This window comes from Choloepus didactylus, chromosome 6 (assembly GCF_015220235.1).
Source record: "Choloepus didactylus isolate mChoDid1 chromosome 6, mChoDid1.pri, whole genome shotgun sequence".
Taxonomy (NCBI): domain Eukaryota; kingdom Metazoa; phylum Chordata; class Mammalia; order Pilosa; family Megalonychidae; genus Choloepus; species Choloepus didactylus.
Genome location: NC_051312.1, coordinates 135117452 through 135138426, shown reverse-complemented (window position 1 = coordinate 135138426; position 20975 = coordinate 135117452). Strand labels below are relative to the sequence as shown.

Sequence of the window (20975 nt, the reverse complement as noted above, 5' to 3'; positions counted from 1 at the left end):
CAAACTCATGGGGCAGGGAAAGGTGGCCTCCTAGTTGGACCCCCATCTCTTCACCCCAGAAGGTCTTTTTTCCTCCCCTTGCCCACTGACCCACTGACCAGCCATGGATGGAATGGGGCTGACAACCCCACAGGCTGGTGTGGGTAACGGCAGCCAGGACGTAGCATGGCCCGCATTGTAGAGGGTAGCTCTCCTTTCTTTGCCTGAAGACTTAACCTGAAGACAGTAGAGGAGACTGCCTGGAAAAGAAATCAGGAAGAACATTCTAGCTGTCTGGGCCTGGGAGATGCCAACACAGGAGCTGAGAGAGAAGCGAGTGCCCAGAGCTGGGAGCATCCAAAGGGCTGGGTCTTCTGGATAGATGAGGGGGTGGAGGCAGGGAAGGATGGGATGTGGCACCTGCCTTGCTTCCAAAGAGCTGCTCCAGTATGGAAAATCACCTAACCAGCTTCCTGTGGAAGGAAGATGGAATTTCCCAACTCCAAAACCTCTCACTGGAGGATCTGGAAGAGGTGGGCTCCAGCTGAAAGGGAAAGAAGGAAGACGGAGCACCGCCCAAGGGCCGTCCTCCATTCTCCACTCCTTACTCCTTGACTTTCCCACAGATTTCTGAAGAACAGGTCAGAAGAAAGAGAGAAAGCCTGAATAGGGGAGCAATCATTGCGAGGCTCTGGGAGGCGGCGAGTATTCCTTCCGCAACTCCTACTCTCTGTCCCACCCGATCCCCGGGTCTGGAATCCTCCTGTCCCCGGCCAGGCCAGCCAGCCATACGGCCAGGGGTCCCCTGCTTCTGCCGCAGCCGGCCACTCTCCAACACCCATACAGGACCGCCTCGTCCGGCCCCAACCCCATCATCTTTTCTGCCCCCCTCAGCCTCTGATTGGCTGAGCCCCGGGGCCCTCCCCATTCCCCCTCTCCCCCACCCCGGGTGAAAACTGCGGGCGCAGAGCAGGGTGCAGCAACTGGAGGCGGCGGCGCGTCTGGAGGAGGCTGCAGCAGCCGAGGAGCAGAGCCCAGGTGGGAGCCCGCGGCGCCTGAGCAAGCCTTCCCGTCCCCGAGGCTCTGGGAAACGGTCCGAGGGCGCCCTGGGGTGAGCCGCGCTGTGCTTGGGCAGCGGGAAGGAGCGGGAAGTCACTGCAGGGCCCCGGCCGCGCCGACTTGTCTTTCGCGCAAGGCGCATCTCTGTTTCGCCCACCCGAGGACTGGTGTCTGGGGCTGGGACCCTGGAGGAGAATCGCGAGGAAGGGCGCCAAGGAGGGCCTCGGGTTCTGCGGTCCATCCAGGCGTCCCAATCCCAGCTGGGGTGGGAGGAATGCGGGGCGGGGGTGGAGAATGGCAAGCTGGAAGGAATCTGCCCCGCGACCCTGCAGCGGGCTGGGTGCGGGGCTGCCGAGGAAAGGGAAACCGCAGTGCCGCAGGCGGGGACTGGAGGAAGGCGGCAGACGGGGGAGGGGAGAACTGGAAAAGGATGAGAGCGGGGGAAGGGGGACCTCAATTGAGAAAGGAGGGGATTGGAACACAGAAATGGAATAAAGGTGGGGCTAGTCGAGCGGGGCTGGGGAGGGAGGGAGCACAGAGTCTGCGTGGGTTCTGGGCCGCAGGGACACAGGGCAGAGGAAATGAATCCGCTCTTCCCTCTCCAGCCCCAGTCCCGTTTCTTTGCCCCCTTTCTCTGACTGCCGCTCCCCCTCCCTCCCCGCGGTGACTCAGTGCCTGAGAATCCAAGTCAGATGCTGACCATTCCCCCTCCCTTTTATCCTTGCACACACACCCCTCACCGCACACACACCCCTCACCGCCGGGTCCCGTCCGGGCAGCGGCTCGGCTCGGGGGACCTAGAAGGTCTTGAGTGTGGCCGCAGGTGCGCGACCGCAGCCTCGTCCGCAGCAGGGCTGAGCGCCCGCCACCGCAGGCTCCGCGAGCCGCGCGCCCAGCGCTCGCACCAGGGAGGGACCCCGCGCGCACTCGCAGGCCCACGCCCCTCCTGCGGCCTCTCTCTGCTGGGGACAGTCTAGGCTACCTGCTCTGTGTTGCTGAGTCCGGACGTTGGTCCAGCTTAGGCTGCAAAAAAGACAGGGCAGAGAGTGCATCCGCAGGGAGGTCACTGAAGCCAGGCGAAACTGCAGCCCCAGAAGCATCCTTGGTTCCTGTGCAATCGGAGAGCACTCTCCTTTTCCCTCACACACATCCCGGAACGCCCTTAGCTCTGTGCCAAGGACAGCTGTATCTGGGGGCACCTTAGCCACACACATGTGGCATCATTCCTAGCAGCATTCATCTAAGAGAAAGGAAATTAACGTTTGTGTAACGCAATAGGGCAGCCATACTGCCAGGTGTTTATCATCTTTCTTAAGCCCCATCACAGCCCAGTGGATTTCTAAGGCTCAGATTCATTCACTCATTTCTTCATACATTATCTTTTGAGCATCTGCTATTATGCCAGGAACTGTTCTGGGCATTGGGGATTTTCTTTTGAACAAGAAAGGGAAGTCCCTGTCCTCACAGGTCTTATGTTCCTGAAGGGAGGTGAAATTGTAAAGATTAAGTCTCTCTCTCCAAGTCACCCAGTAACTGAGTGGACTGAGGGCCTGATGGCCAAGCACAGACACACACCATTGTAAGGTGTATTCTCCCCTCTCCCCCTTGCTCTCCCTAGGGGGAGAACCAAAAGTAGCAGTGGCAGGTTCAGGGCAGGGGATGTGGAGAGGGGCTGGCATGCCTGGCCCATGGCCATTGTGGCATGTCCCCCAGGGGCCCAGCCCTGGCAGTAAGTGTGCATATGTTGGCCTCATCTCTTGGCTGATTCCCATCCCGTTCCCAACCCACATCTAGGACTGAGCTCTCGGCACCATGAACCCGGCAATCGGCATCGCTGTCCTGCTGACAGGTACTGGGCGCGGGGCAGGGTGGGCAGTGCAGCCTCCCTGGCTTCCTCCCCCTCAGAGAAGCTAGCTTCTTCCCCACAGGCTTGGAAGGTGGAGGCCATTAGGGAAAAGAGGGCTCCTTTCCCATCCCTAAATCAGCAATTCCCCAAACCGTTCTGATCTGACTGCCTGGGGCAGATTTTGGAAACAATTCCCTGAATCCTGTCCCTTACCATCGAATTGGAGTCTCCAAATGGGAACCAGGAACCTGCATCAACTCCCCACGCCTCTAGCCCTTGGAACACACTGGTGGAACCCAGGGCTCCAACAGACTAGGGAGTGAGGGGCTGGGTCTGGAGAGGGGAAGTTGGACTGACCCTTGGGGACCCCTGGGGTGGAGAGAAGGGCTCAGAGAGCAGACCCCAGTGCCCTCCCTAGCCAGGCCCTGTCTCTGCTCTTAATGTGGGTGGGAGGTCCCCTCCTCCGCAGGCCTCTCCCAACTCGGAGGGGGTTGCTGCTGGTGCCAGTCTTGCAGATGGCCCGCGGGCAGACGGTGACGAGCCTGACGGCCTGCCTGGTGGACCAGAGCCTGCGTCTGGACTGCCGCCATGAGAACACCACCACCCTGCCCATCCAGTATCAGTTCAGCCTGACCCGCGAGACAAAGAAGCACGTGCTCTTCGGCACCGTGGGGGTGCCTGAGCACACGTACCGCTCCCGAACGAACTTCACCAGCAAGTACAACATCAAGGTCCTCTACTTATCCGGCTTCACCAGCAAGGACGAGGGCACCTACACCTGTGAACTCCACGTCTCTGGCCAGACTCCCACCATCTCCAACAAGAACATCTCTGTCTACAGAGGTGAGGCAAGCCCCCAGCCAGGCCCTGGGAGCTGGGCAAGGCAGGCTCACTTAGAGCAGCAGGGTGCCTGGACTGGGCTGGAGGGAGCACGGCCCCATATGCCCCCTTCCTTATCCCAGCTGCTACCTGGACCCTGGGGAGCCCTTGCCTTCAGTGGGAGTGGAGGGAGAGCTAACGTGCAGTCATGGACACATCCACCATGACTTTGGGCAAGTCACACAGCCTCCCCAGCCCTCCTTCTCCCTATCTGGAAAACAGGGATGGTGCTACCTTCCTCACCTCCAGTATTCTGTGACGGGGTTTAGTAGGGATTTAGTAAGGTGATTGTTCTAGGGCTCAGGAACCTGCAAAAGAGAAGGGTACTTGGTCTTTTGAGACCTGGTTCCAGCCAAGGCATCACGGCACTGCCTCCCGCCCCTGGGGAAAGCACCTTGCTTTTTGTACCTATGCCCCATCCCTCTTCATTTCCGCCCTGCCCCCACCCCATTTTCTCTCCACAGACAAACTGGTCAAGTGTGAGGGCATCAGCCTGCTGGCCCAGAACACCTCGTGGCTGCTGCTGCTCCTGCTCTCCCTGCCCCTCCTCCAGGCCACGGACATCATTTCCCTGTGACTGGTGGGGTCCACGGAAGATACTGGAAGCCACTCTGCCCAGTCCAGAGATCCCACTTCTCTGTGTCAGGACCCCTCACCCCACCCCCTCACACACCTTGGGGAGAAATGGGGACCCCACCCCTTATAAAGAACCCCAGTGCTGCATGCCATGATCTACCCACTCCCCACTGCCTCCTCACACCCTCTCCGCACGCCACTGGCTGTCTTTCGTACTCTTTGTTCCAGAGCTGCTTCTGTCTGGTTCATTTAGGGTTTATCCTTCCTTTTCTTTAAGAGTTGTGAAAAGCGAAGCCAGGGTTGGGGACCTGGTAGAGAGTGAGGGGATGGAAGGGGTCGTGGGATGGAGGGGTACCTAGACCCTGGGAGCCACCCTTGCCCACCAGAGGTCAGAGGCTGGGAGTCGATGAAGGAGAGGGGCGGGTGTTTGGGCCTAACACAATGGGGCCTGTGCCAAGACCCCCAGATGCAAAGATACTGCCACACACAGGGCTCATCATGTGAGGGAGAGAACTGGCTATCTCCAAGAGCATTTCAGCCATAGCAAAAAAGCTGCCCTCTGTCTACTGCAGAAACCCTGACGCTTGGGCCAGGGGCACGAGCCAGTGAGCAATGCTAATGGTGGGCTGGAGAAAGGGGTAGAAAGTAAGGGTCCTTCACCCCTCCCTACCTAAGGAAGCTAAAAATGTGAGATGGTGGCAGAAGAGGACAGGCCCCCTGGCAGGCTGTCCCAAGCCCCTAAGAGCTTCCAGAACTCTGACCTGGGGCCACTAAGTCAGGCTGGGTGGAGGCCCAGAGCCCTGCAGAGATTGGTCCAAGGGTTTCCATGGGAGGCTTTTGTTTCCCTCTCCCATCAGTACCAGCCCCTTCTGGCTGGTCTGAGCCCCTCAGACAGCCCCCTGCCCACAGGCCAGCCTTCTCAGGGACCTGTGGGGGGCCTCAGGGAGGCCCCAGGGTGAGAGCCGAGAGCGGGATGCACCTCAGGGGTCCAGCTTTTTCAAACACCCAGCTTGCCCCCGCCCCAACCCCCACCCGGTGGCCCTATTCTGTCCTGTGCCCGTGTGTACTGCCACCACAGCTTATGGCATCTCATTGAGGAAAAAGAAAACTGCACAATAAAACCAAGCCTCTGGAATCTTTCCTCATGTGCGCCTCTGCTTTACTCCCCAGTCGGCCCCCGGGACCCCTCCCCTCCCTCAGCCAGGTCTCTCCACAAGCAGGAGGGTCCAACTTGTGGCTGCACACTGGGAGCTGGGAGCACCCCTCTTTCACTCCTGCCTTCCACCAGCCTTCCCCCCCACTCCCGGCCTTCCCCCCCTCCCACTCTGAGCCCCACCCCACACCAACCCCCACCCCCGGGGACAGACCACCACGCTCTGGGCTTCTTTTCAGAATGACTGTAACAGACACATTTGCTCAAATAAACCAGTGTTCCATCTCTGCTGACTCACTTGACTGGAAGGACAAACCCACCTGCCAAGGTGAGGGCTGAGCCACTGGGGCCTCACCATGATGTAGGCACACAGCTTCATGCTAACAAGCACTGAAGTATGGAGGCGGCTTTTTCTTCTCAGATCAGTTTTTTCTTCAGGGATGCCCCCTCAACTTACTCCTAGGTTGAGAGGGCAAGTACTGGGATCCCAGAGAGGAAGCAGGGTAGGGGGTCGGTGGCAGAGGTGGCGAATGCCATCAAGTCCTGCAAGCAAGCAGTAATTCTGAAATCCAAATGCAATGGCCAAAGAAAGGCCTGGGGACATGGCCACTCCCTAGGGGGTGGGGAGGCAACACTGAGCCCCATCTCTAGCTCCCTAAAAGTAACAAGCAGCATGTGAACGAGCCTCAGGGGTCAGCCTGGGACTTATGGACTCCAGGGACTTATGGACTCCAGGGACTTATGGACTCCAGCTCCTTGAAGGGGTGGGCAAGGCCTCCCCGAGCCAGCCTTCCCTGCTTTGCCGGGGACTCAGAGAGGAGGGTGGTGGCAGCCCAGAGGCTGACTCATTTGGTATTTAACGATGGGTTGGATGATTGTTTCTGAGCATTTTGCTTAAAGCCCCGGATCTAAATTTATTCTGCTGGCTTCCACTCTCCTTGCCAGCTCCCGTCTATGCCTCTGCCTCGTCAGTGGTCCCTGTGGTGACCGTGCCCAGATGGGGGAGGAAAAGCTGCTGGTGTCACAGGCTGTGAGGACCCCCTGTCCCTGTGTGGGGCTGATGGTCACTCAGGGTGCACCCAGCCTGGAGGCCTCCGGTGTAAGGACACCCTTGGACACAGGGCCCTTTGGTTCTGCCCCGCTTGGCGTCTGACCGCCATGACAAGGAAAAGGAGAAGAACCTTTGCGACAAAAGGGAGTTCAAATACCAGAGAAGTCTTGTATCTCCACCCTCAGAGTCATAAGATTTAAAGTTTGGAGGTCTTTCTGGAAGGAATTGGGATGCCAGGAGTAAGGACTCCACGGTGGGGTCAGTGAGACCCTGGCCCCTGGGTGACTCCCCAGGTGGTCTCTGTGGCCCTAGAGCAGCTAGGGTTCTCACTCTGAGAAGGATCCGGGAGACCCAGAGCAGGGAGGTTTAGCTCAAGAGGACATCAGAAGGTCAGGGATTTAGGAAGGCAGGAAAAGAAGGGGGTGGTGGTGTGCAGACTGGGTCAGGAGGCCTTGTGGAGGCTGTGCGGTGTCTGGAGTGACATGGATAGTTGGAAAGACATGCCGCAGACCCCACCCTGTTCACCTCCCTCTCCTCCTTCCCCTCTTCCTTGTCAACCCTCTGCCATCCCTACCTTAAGGCGTGGAATTCTTGCTTGCACTGCCAGCAGAAGCCCCCTCCACACCCCCTTTCTGGGTTGGACTGTCCACCGAGACAGAGAAACGCCACAGCTAGGGAAGGGTAAGGGGACCGCCGAGGAGATGCAGGGAGTCTCACCAGCCAACCAAAAATCAGTAGGGTTTCCAGAGACTGTGAGAAGCAGTGGCCTCCTCAGCAGGTTGATCTGTTCACAGCTTTCCTGCTGTGGAGGGTGTATCTTCACACGTGAAGGAAGCAAGACCAAAGTGAAGAGGAAAGCATTTCTCACGGTTGAGGAAATGTGGGGATGCGGGGAGACCTTCAGAGTCCTGGCACAGCCTGAGTGCCACCAGCTCCTCGTGGTCCCCAGGAGGGCTTCAGGAGAGAGGCAGGATTGCCTGCCTACCTGCCCAGCCTCTCAGCTTCAGGAGACTTGGTCTCAGAATTTTTGCCCCCACCCCTCCAGGAGAAACATGTCCCACAAAGATTCATGGGAGGCACCTTTGCCTGGCAAAGGCAAGACTTGGGGAACGTGTTGTGCAGAGGGCAAGAAGCGCCAACAAGAGAGTTATGTGGGGGTCAAGTTTGGCTCCACGTGAGGAAGGAGCCGTGGGTGGCTGGAGCTGCCTGGAGGTGGGGAGAGCCTGCCGGGGGGCTTGCTCGGATAGAGGCTGGAGGCTGAGTTTGTAGTGGAGCCATTCCTGAACTCAGTGGGAGCCTGGCCCAGATGGCCTTACTCACTTCACCCTTCAAGGCTTCATGTCTTAAATTTGTAACATATGATGACTGAGTGGAATCTTTTATTTGTACACCCAACATTAACCACCTAACAGTGCCTGACCCTGTGCTAAGACACAGCCTTCTGGTCCACAGTCCAGGAAGAAGCGAGTAACTGATTTCAATGCAATGTGATAAGTACTATGAGGCAGGGAAGCTGTGGTAGGGACTACTGAGAGTTCCCCCACAATGGAATCCATAAATTAAAATGGTATTATGTGGCCCAGTGTAAAGACTACATTTCCCAGACTCCCTTGCAGTGAGACGTGCCTGTTTGGTTAAGTCTGTCCATTGCTACATAAGCACAAAATGGCATGTGGAATTTCTATGGAGTGTTCTTAAAAGGAAAATGCTCTTCTCTCCCTTCATCTTCCTGCTGGCTGGAATGTGGAGCTGATGGCTGGTGCTGGAGCAGCCATCTTGGACTATGAATAGAAGCAGTATGTTACAAAAGACCAAGCACAAGATAGAAGGAGCCTGGATCCCTGGTGAAGGTGGAGCTGCCATAGCAGCCATGGGCCACCTTGTTTAAACTATTATTATTTGGAGTTTCCTGCACTCACAGCTAAACCTAAATCTACATGGAAAGGAAGATAAGACATAAGGGAACATTTTGGGATGTTTACATGTGTGAGCACATTTGTCAAAACTTATCAAACTATGCACTTAATACAGATGCATTTCACTAAATGTGAATTACTCCTCAAAGTGTTATGGTAATGCACATGTAGGGCACCTTTGCTAGGCTAACAGGCTTCCAAGAGAAAGAGTCATCAGGAGTTAGCACAAAAAGCAGAGCCTGCAAAACTGGGAAAGAATGAATGTAAGCCATCATGGGTTCAGTCTGAGGCCAGGCCTGAGCTCCTCTCTAAGGTAACTCCCGTCTGCTGGTTGATAGAACAGCTCAGAGCACACAGGCCTATCATCAGGGTCCCTGATTCATTCAATATTCATTCAAACACGAAGTGTATACTCCATGCCAGGCCCTGTGTGGGGTAATCAGAAAAGACCAGTGAATGGCACCAACCAGTTCTTGCTCATAAAACAGAGATTCTAGTGTAGGAGATGGGACATTAAACAAGTAAGCCAATAACTATATAAGAAAAATGTAGATGGGGACCATTTGTAGGTAGGCAGTGATAGAGAATAATGGGTGGCACTTTAAGTAAGATGAGCAGGGAGAACCTGAAGAGGTGGCATTTGAGCTGAGACCTGAAAGACGAGAAAAAGCCAGCCACCTGAAGAGCTGCAGGAAGCATGGCCCAGAAGGAGGGGACAGTACAGGCAGACTCAGGGTACACAGGCAAGGAGGGCACGAGGTTTCAGTGAAGAGGTGGGCAAGGCAGATCCCATAGGGCCTTGGAGGGCATGTTTGAATTTTATTCTAAGGGCAATGGGGAAATGTTCAAGGATTTGATCTAATAATGTTTCTTTTAGTTTCCTGGCTACTAAAACAAACATAGTACAATGGGTTGGCTTAAACAAAGGGAATTCATTGGCCAGGAGAAGTCCAAAATTGAGGCGACAGCAAGGCGATGCTTTCTCCCTGAAGACTGTGATTGTGGTGTTCTGGGGCTGGCTGCTGGTGATCCTTGGTCCTTGGCTTTCCTGTCACGTGGCAATGCACATGCAGCGTCTTCTTTCTCTTCCAGGTTCCGTTGACTTCCAGCTTCTGGCTGCCCCCCATGGCTTCCCTCTCTGTCTGACTTTCACCCTGCTTATAAAGGTCCCCAGATTAAAGCCCATGCTGATTCAGTTGACCAAACCATAACTGAAGCAACATCTTGAAGGATCTTATTTAAATGGGTCCACACCCACCAGAATGCAGACCAAGAACACATTCAAAGTTCAAACTGGGGTACACAATTCAATCCACATCAATGATTCCCTCTTGTGCCTCTGTGGAAAATGAACTGAAGAAGAATAATAGTAGAAGCAAGAAATCAGGAGGATGTTACAGTAGTTTTAAAAGAGATGATGGCAACTTGGACAAAACTGTAGTAGTAAGAATAGAATTGGCGAGTTTGAGATATCTATAGAGTTAAAACGAAGAGGACTGGTGAAGTCTAACAGTCTGTGGATCTTACCAAGGCCAGTTTCCTGGTTTTGATATTGTGCTAAGTCATGTAAAATGTTGCCATTGGGGAAACTGAACTCAGTGAAGAAAATCCAGGACCTCCTGTATCATTTTCGCAACCTCCTATGAATCTATATTTTAAAATTATTTTTCTTAATTCTCAAAAAAAAACTTTTAATGAAGGCAAGTAATAGCTCCAGAGGGAGGAAATAAGAATTATAGTCATAGCACATGACATGGCTCAGCTGTGAATAATATTCATATAGTCTTACTAATGTAAACACTAAATAATGCTTTTAACCAAAAATTGGGATACAGCTATGTTGCAGGTTGGGAGAAGGCTAAGTGTATGTGTTGGTGGGGGAGTGCGGGACACTGATTACGTGCCTTAACTTGGCGGGCCTGGGCTGGGGGACCGGATCCACCCCTGGGGAGGGTAGTGGGTACGGGTGAGTGCGCCCTCCACAGCCCCCCGGGCCTGGGAAAGTGAGGCCGGAGGCAGGCCCCATTTCCTCACCCAAATTACCAATGTTAGGGGAGGCTTGCCGGAGGGAACCGCCTTTTCCCCACCCCCTTATCTTGCCCGGACACTCCCCGTTGCCAGCGCAACTCCCATCACCACCGGTGCGCATACATTGTTGCCGGACACCGTTACGGGAGCAACTTTCGCCCCTTTTCAATCAACCTCCGCGCTCTCTCAGAACCAATCCAAGCCTTTAACCCCTACAGCTACCCCGCCCTCTAAACCGCCCGATATAAGCTTGTACTCTCCCCTAATAAACTCTCTCTCTCTCTTGGTTTTCATCATCCTAAAAGAAACGTGTCCCGCCTGTTCCTTTCTCGCCGCCCTCCATACTTGCACGCCTCCCGCCGGGGACCTGGCCAAGTCCCCCGCCTCGCCCTCGCCTCCGGGAAAGAGCCCCCGCCGCCGGTACCCTCGGAGCAATCCTGGGAGCCTAGGATTTAGCAACCGGCCGCCACCCTCCCCCAGACAAATCAACTGCGACCACAGGGGAGGAGATGGATATATAAGAGAGCCAAAACCTCATTTTCCATAGTTAAAAGTCAATAAATAATACTTAAAACAAAAATCAAGAAATAATAAATACTAGAAATTTTGAGAATAGTTGAAAGTGGCTGCTTTGAGGAGTGAGAACTTAGGCTGGGGAGAAGTTGCATTAACAAATTTCTCTATTACATTATAAGCCTAGTAATACTTTTTGTCTATACAAATATATTAGTTTGCTAAACAATATAAGTGAATATATTTAAAGAAATATATTAATGCCTGGCTAAAAAAGCAAAACAAAACAAAACAGAGGACTTGTTTGTTGATGGTTTAATGTGGTAGGTGAGAAAAAGGGAGGAGGAATCCAAGATGATCCTTGTGTTTTTGCTTGAAAATGAGTAGATGATGATGTCATTTGTTGAGATGAAAAAAACTGGAGGAAAATTGGGGTGGGGAAGTGGACATATTAAGTCTGGAATGCCCATGAGGCATCTAAATGGAATTGTCAAGAAGACTGGTATCCCAGTCCTGAGCCCAGGTTGAGAGATCAGGGTTAGAGATAAAAATTTGGTAGACATCAGCATTTTGGATGGTAGATGTCAGCCATGGAGCAAGTACAATCATGGAAAGGGACATTATAGAAAAATAACTGGGTCTAGGACTAGAACAGGAGGCCATTCAATATTTAGAGTTTTCTTATGGGGAAGGAGAAGCTAGCAAAGGAGATTAAGGAGAAGCCAGTAAGGAAAGAGGAAAGCCATCATTCTGTGGAGCCAGAGAAGTGAGGGTTTTGCAAAAGAGTGATCATCTAGGTCAACTGCTGTTAAAATGTCAAGATGCAGACCAAGTCATTGGTGACTGAGGTAGCTAGTCTCCAAAGATGGCCCCCTAAATACACGATGTCCTTCTGTAATCCTTTCTCTTTGAATCTGAGGGGGCCCTGTGTCTTGCTTATGACCAGTGTGATGGTTAGGTTCATGTGTCAACTTGGCCAGGTGACGGTGTCCAGGTGTCTGGTCAAGCAAGCACTGGCCTAACTGTTACTGCAAGGACATTTGTGGCTGGTTAACAAATCAGAAGTCTGGTTTATTATATCATCAGTCAATTGGCTGCAGCTGACTGATTACCTCAATGAAGGGTGTGTCTTCCGCAATGAGAGAATTCCATCAGCTGGATTTAATCCAATCAGTTGAAGACTTAAGTGTGAAAAATAGAGGACCTTCATTTCTGCTTTGGCTAACCAGTGAAGCATCTCTTGAGGAGTTCATCGAACACATTCATCGGAGTTGCCAGTTTGCTGCCTTTCCTACAGAGTCTGGACTCATGCATACCCACAGTTGCATGAGAGACTTTTATAACATCTTATATTTACAGGTATCTCTTGTTGATTGTGTTTCCCTAGAGAACCCTAACTAATACAACCAGTAATACATGGCAGAAACGATGCTGCGTACCTTCCAAGACTAGATCATAAGTAGTTTTGCAGCTTCCACCTGGTTCTCCTAGAAGGTTCTCTTGGGATGCTCTCACCTGGAACCCAGCTGCCATTCTGAGAAGCCCACATCACACAGAATGACCACCTGGAGGCACCCCAGTCACCAGCTCTTGCTAAATTCCCAGCCAATAGTCACCATCAACTGCCAGCTGTGGAGTGAGCCATCTTGGATACCCAGCTTCGTTGAGCCTTCTGATGATTGCAGTCCTAGCTGCTGTCTGCAACCTCATGAGAAACCCCAAGTGAGAACTTCCCGACTGAGCCCGGTCAACCCACAGAAGCATGAGACACAACAATAAATTGTTTAAAGTCACTAATTTGGGGGGGGGGGTTGTTATGCAGCAAAAGGTAACCAGAATGGCGGCCTTGCCAAGACAGTTCAATGGAATAGTGACGTCAGAAGCCAGATTGGAGTGGGTGAGCGAGAGTAAATGGGAGAGTACTTCTTTTTCAGGAAGTTTGGCTGTGAAGAGGAGTGCAATACAGCAGTGACTGGTAAGGGAGGTGGAGTAAAGGAGGATTTGTTTATTTTTAGGACAGGAGATAATACAGCGTGGTTGTATGTTGATGATGGTGACCCCAGAGAGAGGCAAGGACAAAGAAGGAGAAGAAAGTGAAGAATTAGTGTCATTGAGAAGGAAAAGGAGGAAGATCTGGAGGTAGGAATTAAGGCAAAGAAGATGGATGTGGAAGAGGGGAGGGGAGGTTTATAAACCTGAGGGTGGGAAGTTCAGGGGTTTTCATACAAGTGGCTTCTATTTTTCTGAGGAAGTACAAGAGGGTTAGGGGGTAGAGAGAAGTGGGGGAGCTTTAAAAAAAAAAGATGATATAAAATAGTCATATTGGAAAGTGTATGTGGTAGCAGAACTCTAAAAATAGCCTCCCAAGCTTCCACACCATCTAGTTCCCGAAACCTGTGGGTGCAATGAGCTATCACTGCCTGATTGTGTTTTGTTATATGGCACAGTTGATCTTGGAAAGAGGGAGCTTTTCCGGGTGGGCCTAATCTAATCACATGAAGTCTTAAAAGCCTAGAACTTTCTCTGCTAGTGACAGAAGAGGAAGATAGAAAATGAAGCCAGAGAGATTCAAAGCATGAGGGTGATTTGACATGCTATTGCTGGCGTGAAGATGGAGGGACCACATGGGAGGAGCAAGGGTGGCCTTCGGAGCAGAGAGGAACTCACACCTACAGCAGTAATGAACTGGATTTTGCCAACATCCTGAATGAGAGTAGAAGTAGATTCTTCCCCCAAGCCTCCAGATAAGAGCCCAACCTGGCCAATACCTTGATTCTGGCCTTCTGAGACCCTGACCAGAGAACGAGCTAAACCCCCCCACCTCACCCTACCCCCCATACACACACGCTCTGACTTACAGAACTGTGAGATAATGAGTGGTGTTTTAAGCTGCTCAGTTTGTATGAATGTGCTACACAGCAACAGAAAACTAATATGGTGGGGAAAGTGACCTACCAGGGAGACATACTAAAAGTACTGGTCAGTCTCAAGCATGGACTTGGTCTTGGTCATGAATGTAAAGTGGACCCAAGTGGGTTACTTTCTCCAGAATCATCCAGCTGCCTGGGTGCAGGCACAGGGAGATGGCTAAGATGGCCTCAGCAAGGGTCAGGGCTCCTCCAGGCAAGAGCAGAAGAGGGAAGAAGGAATGAAGGAATCAAGGAAGGTGGCAAAGGACAGATTATAAACATGCATTATAGACTTCAAACAGGGTAAGGAGTGAAGATGTTATTGGGTGGGGCAGATGACAGACAGGGAGAAGAGGCAGCAAACAGGTCAATAAACAGACCAGAGGGTCATTCAGATCATCCACGTGGGTGATGAAGTCACCAAGAATGCTGACAGGAGAAGAGGTGGAGAGGAAGACAATGAGCCAGGAGCCAGATGTTAATGAGTCAGACAAAGTGGCCCAGAGCCAGCAGATGACAGCACCAAGGAAGGGTGGTGATAGCATAACCAGATGGCAGTAGCTTCAGAGAGCAGAAGTGCTCAGAGGAAGGAGGAAGGGAGCAAAGCCACTTACCCCAACACATGACTGGGAGGAATGTAGAGATAAGAGGAAAAAACAGGCTCTGCTTAAGAGGGCTTCTGGAAATGTACTCGGGGAAGGTGAGTTTCACTTAAGGCAAGAAGATCAAGAGAACCTTTGGAGAAGAGATTGAGGACAAAGCAGAGTTTGCACATCCCAGAGCAGTGCCAGGGGCATGAGAGGGTGCGGGGGTATGGGGAAGGCTGGGGCGTTGGCTCAGATGAGGATAATGGATAATGGATAATAGATAATGATAATGGGTCAGCTGGACTCTTTGGGCATCTGGTGCCTGAGATAAGACAGGGAGAACCAGCACAACAGTCCCTGCAAACAGTCGCTGGGGGCACAGTGGGTAATCAGCTTACACTATGGGGCTGACACTTGATCCCACTGTCTGGGGACAGCCACACCCTCCCATGGTGTGGCCAGCTGCAAGGAGGGGTCTGCTCTTGGGCAGCCTGAGCCCTGGGCCAGTCTTGGAAGACTGCACCCCTTGCTGCGGGGTCCTATGGGATGGCTCCACCACTTGCCACAAGTATGACTCAACCTCCTTGAATCTCTGTGTCCTCTGAGGATAACAGGCCTCATCACAGCTCTGAGCTCAGATTTTGGAGCTATATCGTTTCCTGCCATCTAGACCTGAGCTGTCCAACATGGTAGCCCCCTGCCACATGGGGGTATTTAACTCTAAACTAATTAAAATTAGATAAAATTAAAAGTTCAGTTCCTCAGTCCCACAAACCACCTTTTCATGTTCTCCATGGCCACATGTGACTGGGGACCACGTATGACATTTCCCTCATGGCAGAGAGTTCTAATGGACAGAGCTGGACTAGACTATGGATATGAGTTGTTTGAACCACTGCCCTTAGAAGGCTGAGCTGTTCAGCAGGACTGAACCCATGAAGGGGAGGTAAGAACATGGGGGCCTTTATAGAAGGACTTGCAGCTTCCCTCTGAGGCGAGGATCAACTCAACTTCAGGAACACTCAGAGGAGAGCAACACCTCAGAGCCCAGAACACAACACCACAAGGCCCAGGGAGAGGAAAGCTTCTCCTTGTCACTGGTCCAAAGCCCACCAGCCCTCACTCTTTACTTCCTGCCCCCGCAAGACTGACAGTAGAGAGTCCACACTTTTCAGAGGACAGGGGCATGCCATGCCTCTAACCCTAACACAACACTCACTCACTCATAATACAACTCAATTCAGCAGCCAGCCTGTGGGACATCAGGAGGCACGCAGGGTGTCCGGAGTCCATCCAGCCTCTTCACATTCTATCCCTCGGATGAGGTGGGGCATCCACTCTGTCCTCCCCAGTCCTTTCTGCTTCTCTCCTCAGCTCCAGACATCTGCTGAGCCAAGACCAGGCCACGGTGTTCTGTTGGCACAGGACACGTGAATCTCATTCAGAGCAAAGAAATGCTCTTCTCCCCCGTAGGTCTCCTAAAAAGCAAGACGCCTAGAAAACAATTCCCATGCAACCATACTTAACAGTCCTCTCAGGCCACTCGTGGGTGCTTGGCTTTACATTTAGGAAGCTAAAAGCCCTTAATAGTGAATTTCCCAAAGCAAAGAATTGGTCAGCCTGGGGCCAACTTATGTCTCCCTCTCTAGAAACTGAAAACAGCTTGCAACTCTTAAATGATAGGTTTTCCTGCTTTTCCTTACCGAGGTTTCAAAAATCATAGGATCCACGCACTCCCTTTATCCAGTGTATGGACGGATGAGTAGAAAAATGGGGACAAAAACTAAATGAAAAATAGGGTGGGATGGGGGGGTTATTTGAGTGTTCTTTTTTACTTTTATTTTTTATTCCTATTCTGATTCATTCTGGTGTAAGGAAAATGTTAAAAAATAAATTGGGGTGATGAATGCATATGATGGTACTGTGAACAGGTGATTGTACACCCTGGATGATCGTAGGGTATGTGAATATATCTCAAGAAAAGTGACTTAAAAAAAAAATCATAGGATCCAATCTCAAGCAGGCCCTCCTTTAGAGAAGTTTCCCCAGAGCCGGCTCCGATGGGGCCAGGGAGGGTGGCAGCGACTGAAGTTCTGGAACAGGAAAGCACTGGATGTGTGGATACACAACCAGAGGCAGGGACAACACCTAACTGGCTCTCCTCTGCATCAAAATGAACTGCATTTACCACCATCTTACTGAAGCTGCAGGGAAACCCCACAAAGCCGAAATCATCCCAGGATGATAATAGGAAATTACACAACACACATTACTGCTGATGTAAGAAAAATTTTAATGTTTGATTTTAGTGAAGGTGAAATATTTCTCAGGCATTTCATAGGTCACTCAGTCTTTCCAATCTTATTTTTTTATCAAGAGACTTCAATTGCAAAACCTACTACTGTTTCAGAAACGATCCTCCTAGTTGAGGAGGGAATTTTGTAAAGAGAAAAAAAAAAGTCCAGAACCAAGGCAGAGACGATGGAGATAGAGAGAAGAGAACTAACAGGAAATGTTCAAGAGGCAGAATCAAAAGGATATGGTCCCCAACAGTAACAAATGTACTATACCAAAACTATGAATCAGTAATGGAGGTGGGTGGTTAGGGGTACGGGAGGAGTTGAGTTTCCTTTTTTTGTCTTTATTTCTCTTCTGGAGTAATGAAAATGTTCTAAAAATTGAAAAAAAAATTAATTGTGGTGATGGATGCACAGCTGTATGATGGTAACATGGGCAATTGATTGCATACTTTGGATCTTTGGATAGTTGTATGGTATGTGAACAATCTCAATTAAAAAAAATAGAGAGAGACATATATATATACATTTTAAAAAAGAGAAAAAAAAAAGGATATGGTCCCAACTGGATACAGGGAATATGGTGAGATGATATTTTTAAATATTAGTTTTGTTTGCTTCCCTTTTCCCCCTATATCCCTACTTGAAGGCAGCCAAGCATTTGTGCTTATGCTTCAGTAAAAGGATGAGACAGCAAAAAGCAGGAGCGAAGTGGGAAGCCACTTCTGGCTTTTGAATTCTAATTGCTTAGGCTCTTAATGAAACAGAATGCACTCCCAGCCTGGACAAAAAGAGGTGGAGAGAGTTCCTAGTGTAAAGCAAGGCCTCCCATTGGTACTACCACCAGCAACACAGCGCCAACCCCACCAAACCCAACAGCACCACTGGCGGGCTAGAGTCAGAGGGAAGGTGAAAAGAGCATAGAGGTTGGTGGGTTCTGTCCCCAGGGATCTGAGCATGGAGAAATGGCAAAATCTCCAAATAGGTTTTGAGATCTGAGGTCAGTGGGCCCAGGCTCTTTTTCTTGTCTCCAAGAAGGAGATGAGGCCGCCAGGAAGAGGAAAGACTGCAATGTAGCCTATATGGAGGCAGCTGGAACCTTGGACAGCGTCACACGTCCTCAAGACACTCCGGGGTATGAAAGCAGCAGAAGGCTTCCTGTGTGCCCAACAGTGACTGACCTAAGAGACACCAGACCCAAAGAGGCCATGCAAACGGGACCAGGCAGTGGAACTCTAAGAGGGTACTTTGGGTGGCCATTTAATAACAAAATCTACTTCCTCCAGTGCTCTGGCAAGACACACAACACCCTCCCAAAATTTAGGCAAGCCCTGGAGAAAGGTGGGGCGAGTCCCCCAACTGACTAAAATTACGTTTCCACACCTCCGGTAGAATAGGGGCTGGCTCACAGTAGAAATGCAGTTATATTACAGAAAGCAATGTAATGCATCTTGCACATGTGAGACTGTAGACTAAGACAATACCTCTATAAGAATTAAGGGGGAAAAAAAAAAAGACATAATGCTGAGCAAAATAAGCCAGGCACAAAAAGAGAGATATTGTATGTTACCACTAATGTGAATTCTGTGAAAAATGTACAATGTTTTATACTGTAGAATGTAGGGGACCTAGAGATACCAATTAGTGGAGGGGGAATGATAATCTAATAAGAACAGATAAACTATGGAGGGTAATCTCAATGTTATAGGAATGCTCAGGAATGATTATGGTTTGTAAACTTTCTTGGATATAGTAAGATCATGTTGGAAGCAATAGAGTTATTTTAGGTTTTTTTTTTCTCTTTTTCCTTTGTTTTCTTAGGGGTTGTTAATTTTCTTGGGGTATGGTAGGAACATGTTGGAAGCAATGTAGTTATTTTAGATTATTTGTTTTTCTTACTCCTCTGTTTGGACATGGTTTATTAATTTTCTTTGGGTATGGTAGGAACATATTGGAAGCAAAGTAGTTATTTTAGGTTATTTGTTTTCCTTAATCCATTGCTTTGTTTGAAATGTTGTGGGGTTTTTTTTTGGTTGTTGTTTGCCTGTTTGTTTTTAATTTTTTGATAAACAAAGTTAAAAAATTGAAAAAAAATCAGTAGAAAAATGGGAGTAAAAACTAAATGACAAATAGGGTGGGATGGGGGGATGGTTTGGGTATTCTCTTTTCACTTTTATTTTTTATTCTTATTCTGATTCTTTCTGATGTAAGGAAAATGTTCAGAAATAGATTGTGGTGATGAACGCATAACTATATGATCATACTGTGAACAGTTGATTGTATACCATGGATGACTGTATGGTTTGTGAATATATTTCAATAAAACTAAATTAAAAAAAAAAAAGAATTAAGGGGGTAGGAGAAGCTGGAAACTACCAAATTTCTGGCTAGGGAATTGGAAAGATTGTGGCGTCATTTGTGGACACGGGGGATAAAAGAAGGGGGAGCAAACTGAGTGGAAAATGATGAATGGGAGGTCTGGACATGTTGAGGCTGAAATGCTGAGAAGACACCCAAGGGCTCCCCAGGAAACAGTGGGATAATCACAGCTAGGCCTCGGGACTGAAGTCCACAGACTCTAGCATCATCAGTCATACAGGTAGTAGCTGACTGGTGAGTGAGTATTAGGTCATACCGATCTTATGCACTCACTATATGCTAAGCACTGTAAGTTTTCTATGCACATTAACTCATTTAATCCTCAAATCAACCCTACAAGGCAGGTACTATTACTACCCCCATTTTTTAAATTGTGGGAACATATATAGAACACAAAATTTCCCCTCTTAACCATTTTTAAGTGTGCATTTCAGTGGAATTAACTACAGTGTTGTTCTACCATCACCACCATCTATTACCAAGCATTTTCACAACCCCAAACAGAAACCCTGTACACATTAAGCAGTAAGTCCCCATCCCCCTCCCTCCACCTGCTGGGACCCTCTAATCTACTTTCTGTCTCTATTAAATTGTTTATTTTAGATATTGTGTACAATGGAACAATACAGCATTTGTCCATTGGTGTTGGGCTTATTTCTTAAGCATTATGCTTTCAAGGTTCATCTGGGTCGTAGCATGTATCAGAACCTCTTTCCTCCTTTTTTAACATATGAAGAAGCAGATGGACAGTGTCCCAGGTCTCACAGCTAGCAACCAACAGGATCAGAAGTTACTCCTGGAAACCAAAGAGTCTGCACATGTAACCACCATGCTATAAGCTATGCTAGAAATAAAGATCACGGAATACCAGAGGAAAAGGAGGAGAAGGAACTGTCAGAGAACTGGGAGGAAAACCAGAAAAGTATTGTGTCATAAAACCAAAAGGAGAGAACTTGGAGAAGAAGGAAGTGATTAGAGGAATCAAAATTGCAGGAAGTCTAGTAATCGGTTCTGACTAAAAAGTGTCTGGGATTTTGTATCTAAGAGATCAGCAATAACTGAATAAAGGCAGTTTCCTGAGATTGGAGAAGTAGAAGGCATGTCATGTATGTTGCAGAAACTAGCAGGTAAGGAATTACAGTGTACACAACTCTTTCAATAGAATCATGAAGAGGAGAGAGCTAGCACATAGCATAAAGATTTTACTTGCTTTTTAAAGTGGAAGAAGTCGGAGCTTATTATATGTCCAAGGGAAATAAAATTTTAGAGACATGGAACACTGAACCTGTGAGAGTAACTATGAAGGTGACTTGAATTTTGATTGGAAACGCTTTCAATTCATGATTTTTAACCTCACGTGGGTGCTTAATTCTGCCTGACAGCCACACTTTATTTCCACAGTCCATTCATTCTCCCACTCTCCAGCACAACAGTTCTCAATAGGTGGTCCCCAGACCGGCAGCTTCAGCATCACCCAGAAAGTCGTTAGAAATGCAAATGCTCAGTCCCCATCACAGAACTACTGCATCAAAAACTTGATGCAGGGCTTTGACAGGCTCTCCAGGGAATTTGGATGCACACTTAAGTTTGAGACCCATTGCTCTGACTATTTTGTCACTCCTCTTCTCTAAATTTCCAAGCCCTTCCTCTTCCATTCTGACTCTCTACTGACCTTGCTTCCTAATTCATTTAGAGAAACGAAGTCATCAGGAGAAAACTTCCATGAGCTTCCACCACATCTATGCATGTCCTTGCATCTGCACCCAATACTGTGCCTTCTCTCTTATTACTTGGGATGAACTG

The 20975-nt window shown here is 49.7% G+C and overlaps 1 protein-coding gene across 2 annotated transcripts; it reads left to right on the top strand.

The window, feature by feature from the left end:
* The first annotated feature begins 915 nt into the window (after positions 1-915).
* Positions 916-5298, top strand: THY1 (Thy-1 cell surface antigen). Of its 2 annotated transcripts, none has more exons than XM_037838776.1 (4): positions 916-1017; positions 2833-2887; positions 3392-3727; positions 4228-5298. In XM_037838776.1, the coding sequence occupies exons 2-4, from the start codon at positions 2851-2853 to the stop codon at positions 4338-4340; spliced, it is 486 nt and encodes a 161-aa protein (XP_037694704.1). In that variant the 5' UTR covers positions 916-1017; positions 2833-2850; the 3' UTR covers positions 4341-5298. The 2 variants fall into 2 exon arrangements, with proteins under 2 accessions (XP_037694704.1, XP_037694703.1); XM_037838775.1 differs by having other exon boundaries at positions 947-1090.
* Positions 5299-20975: the final 15677 nt, after the last annotated feature.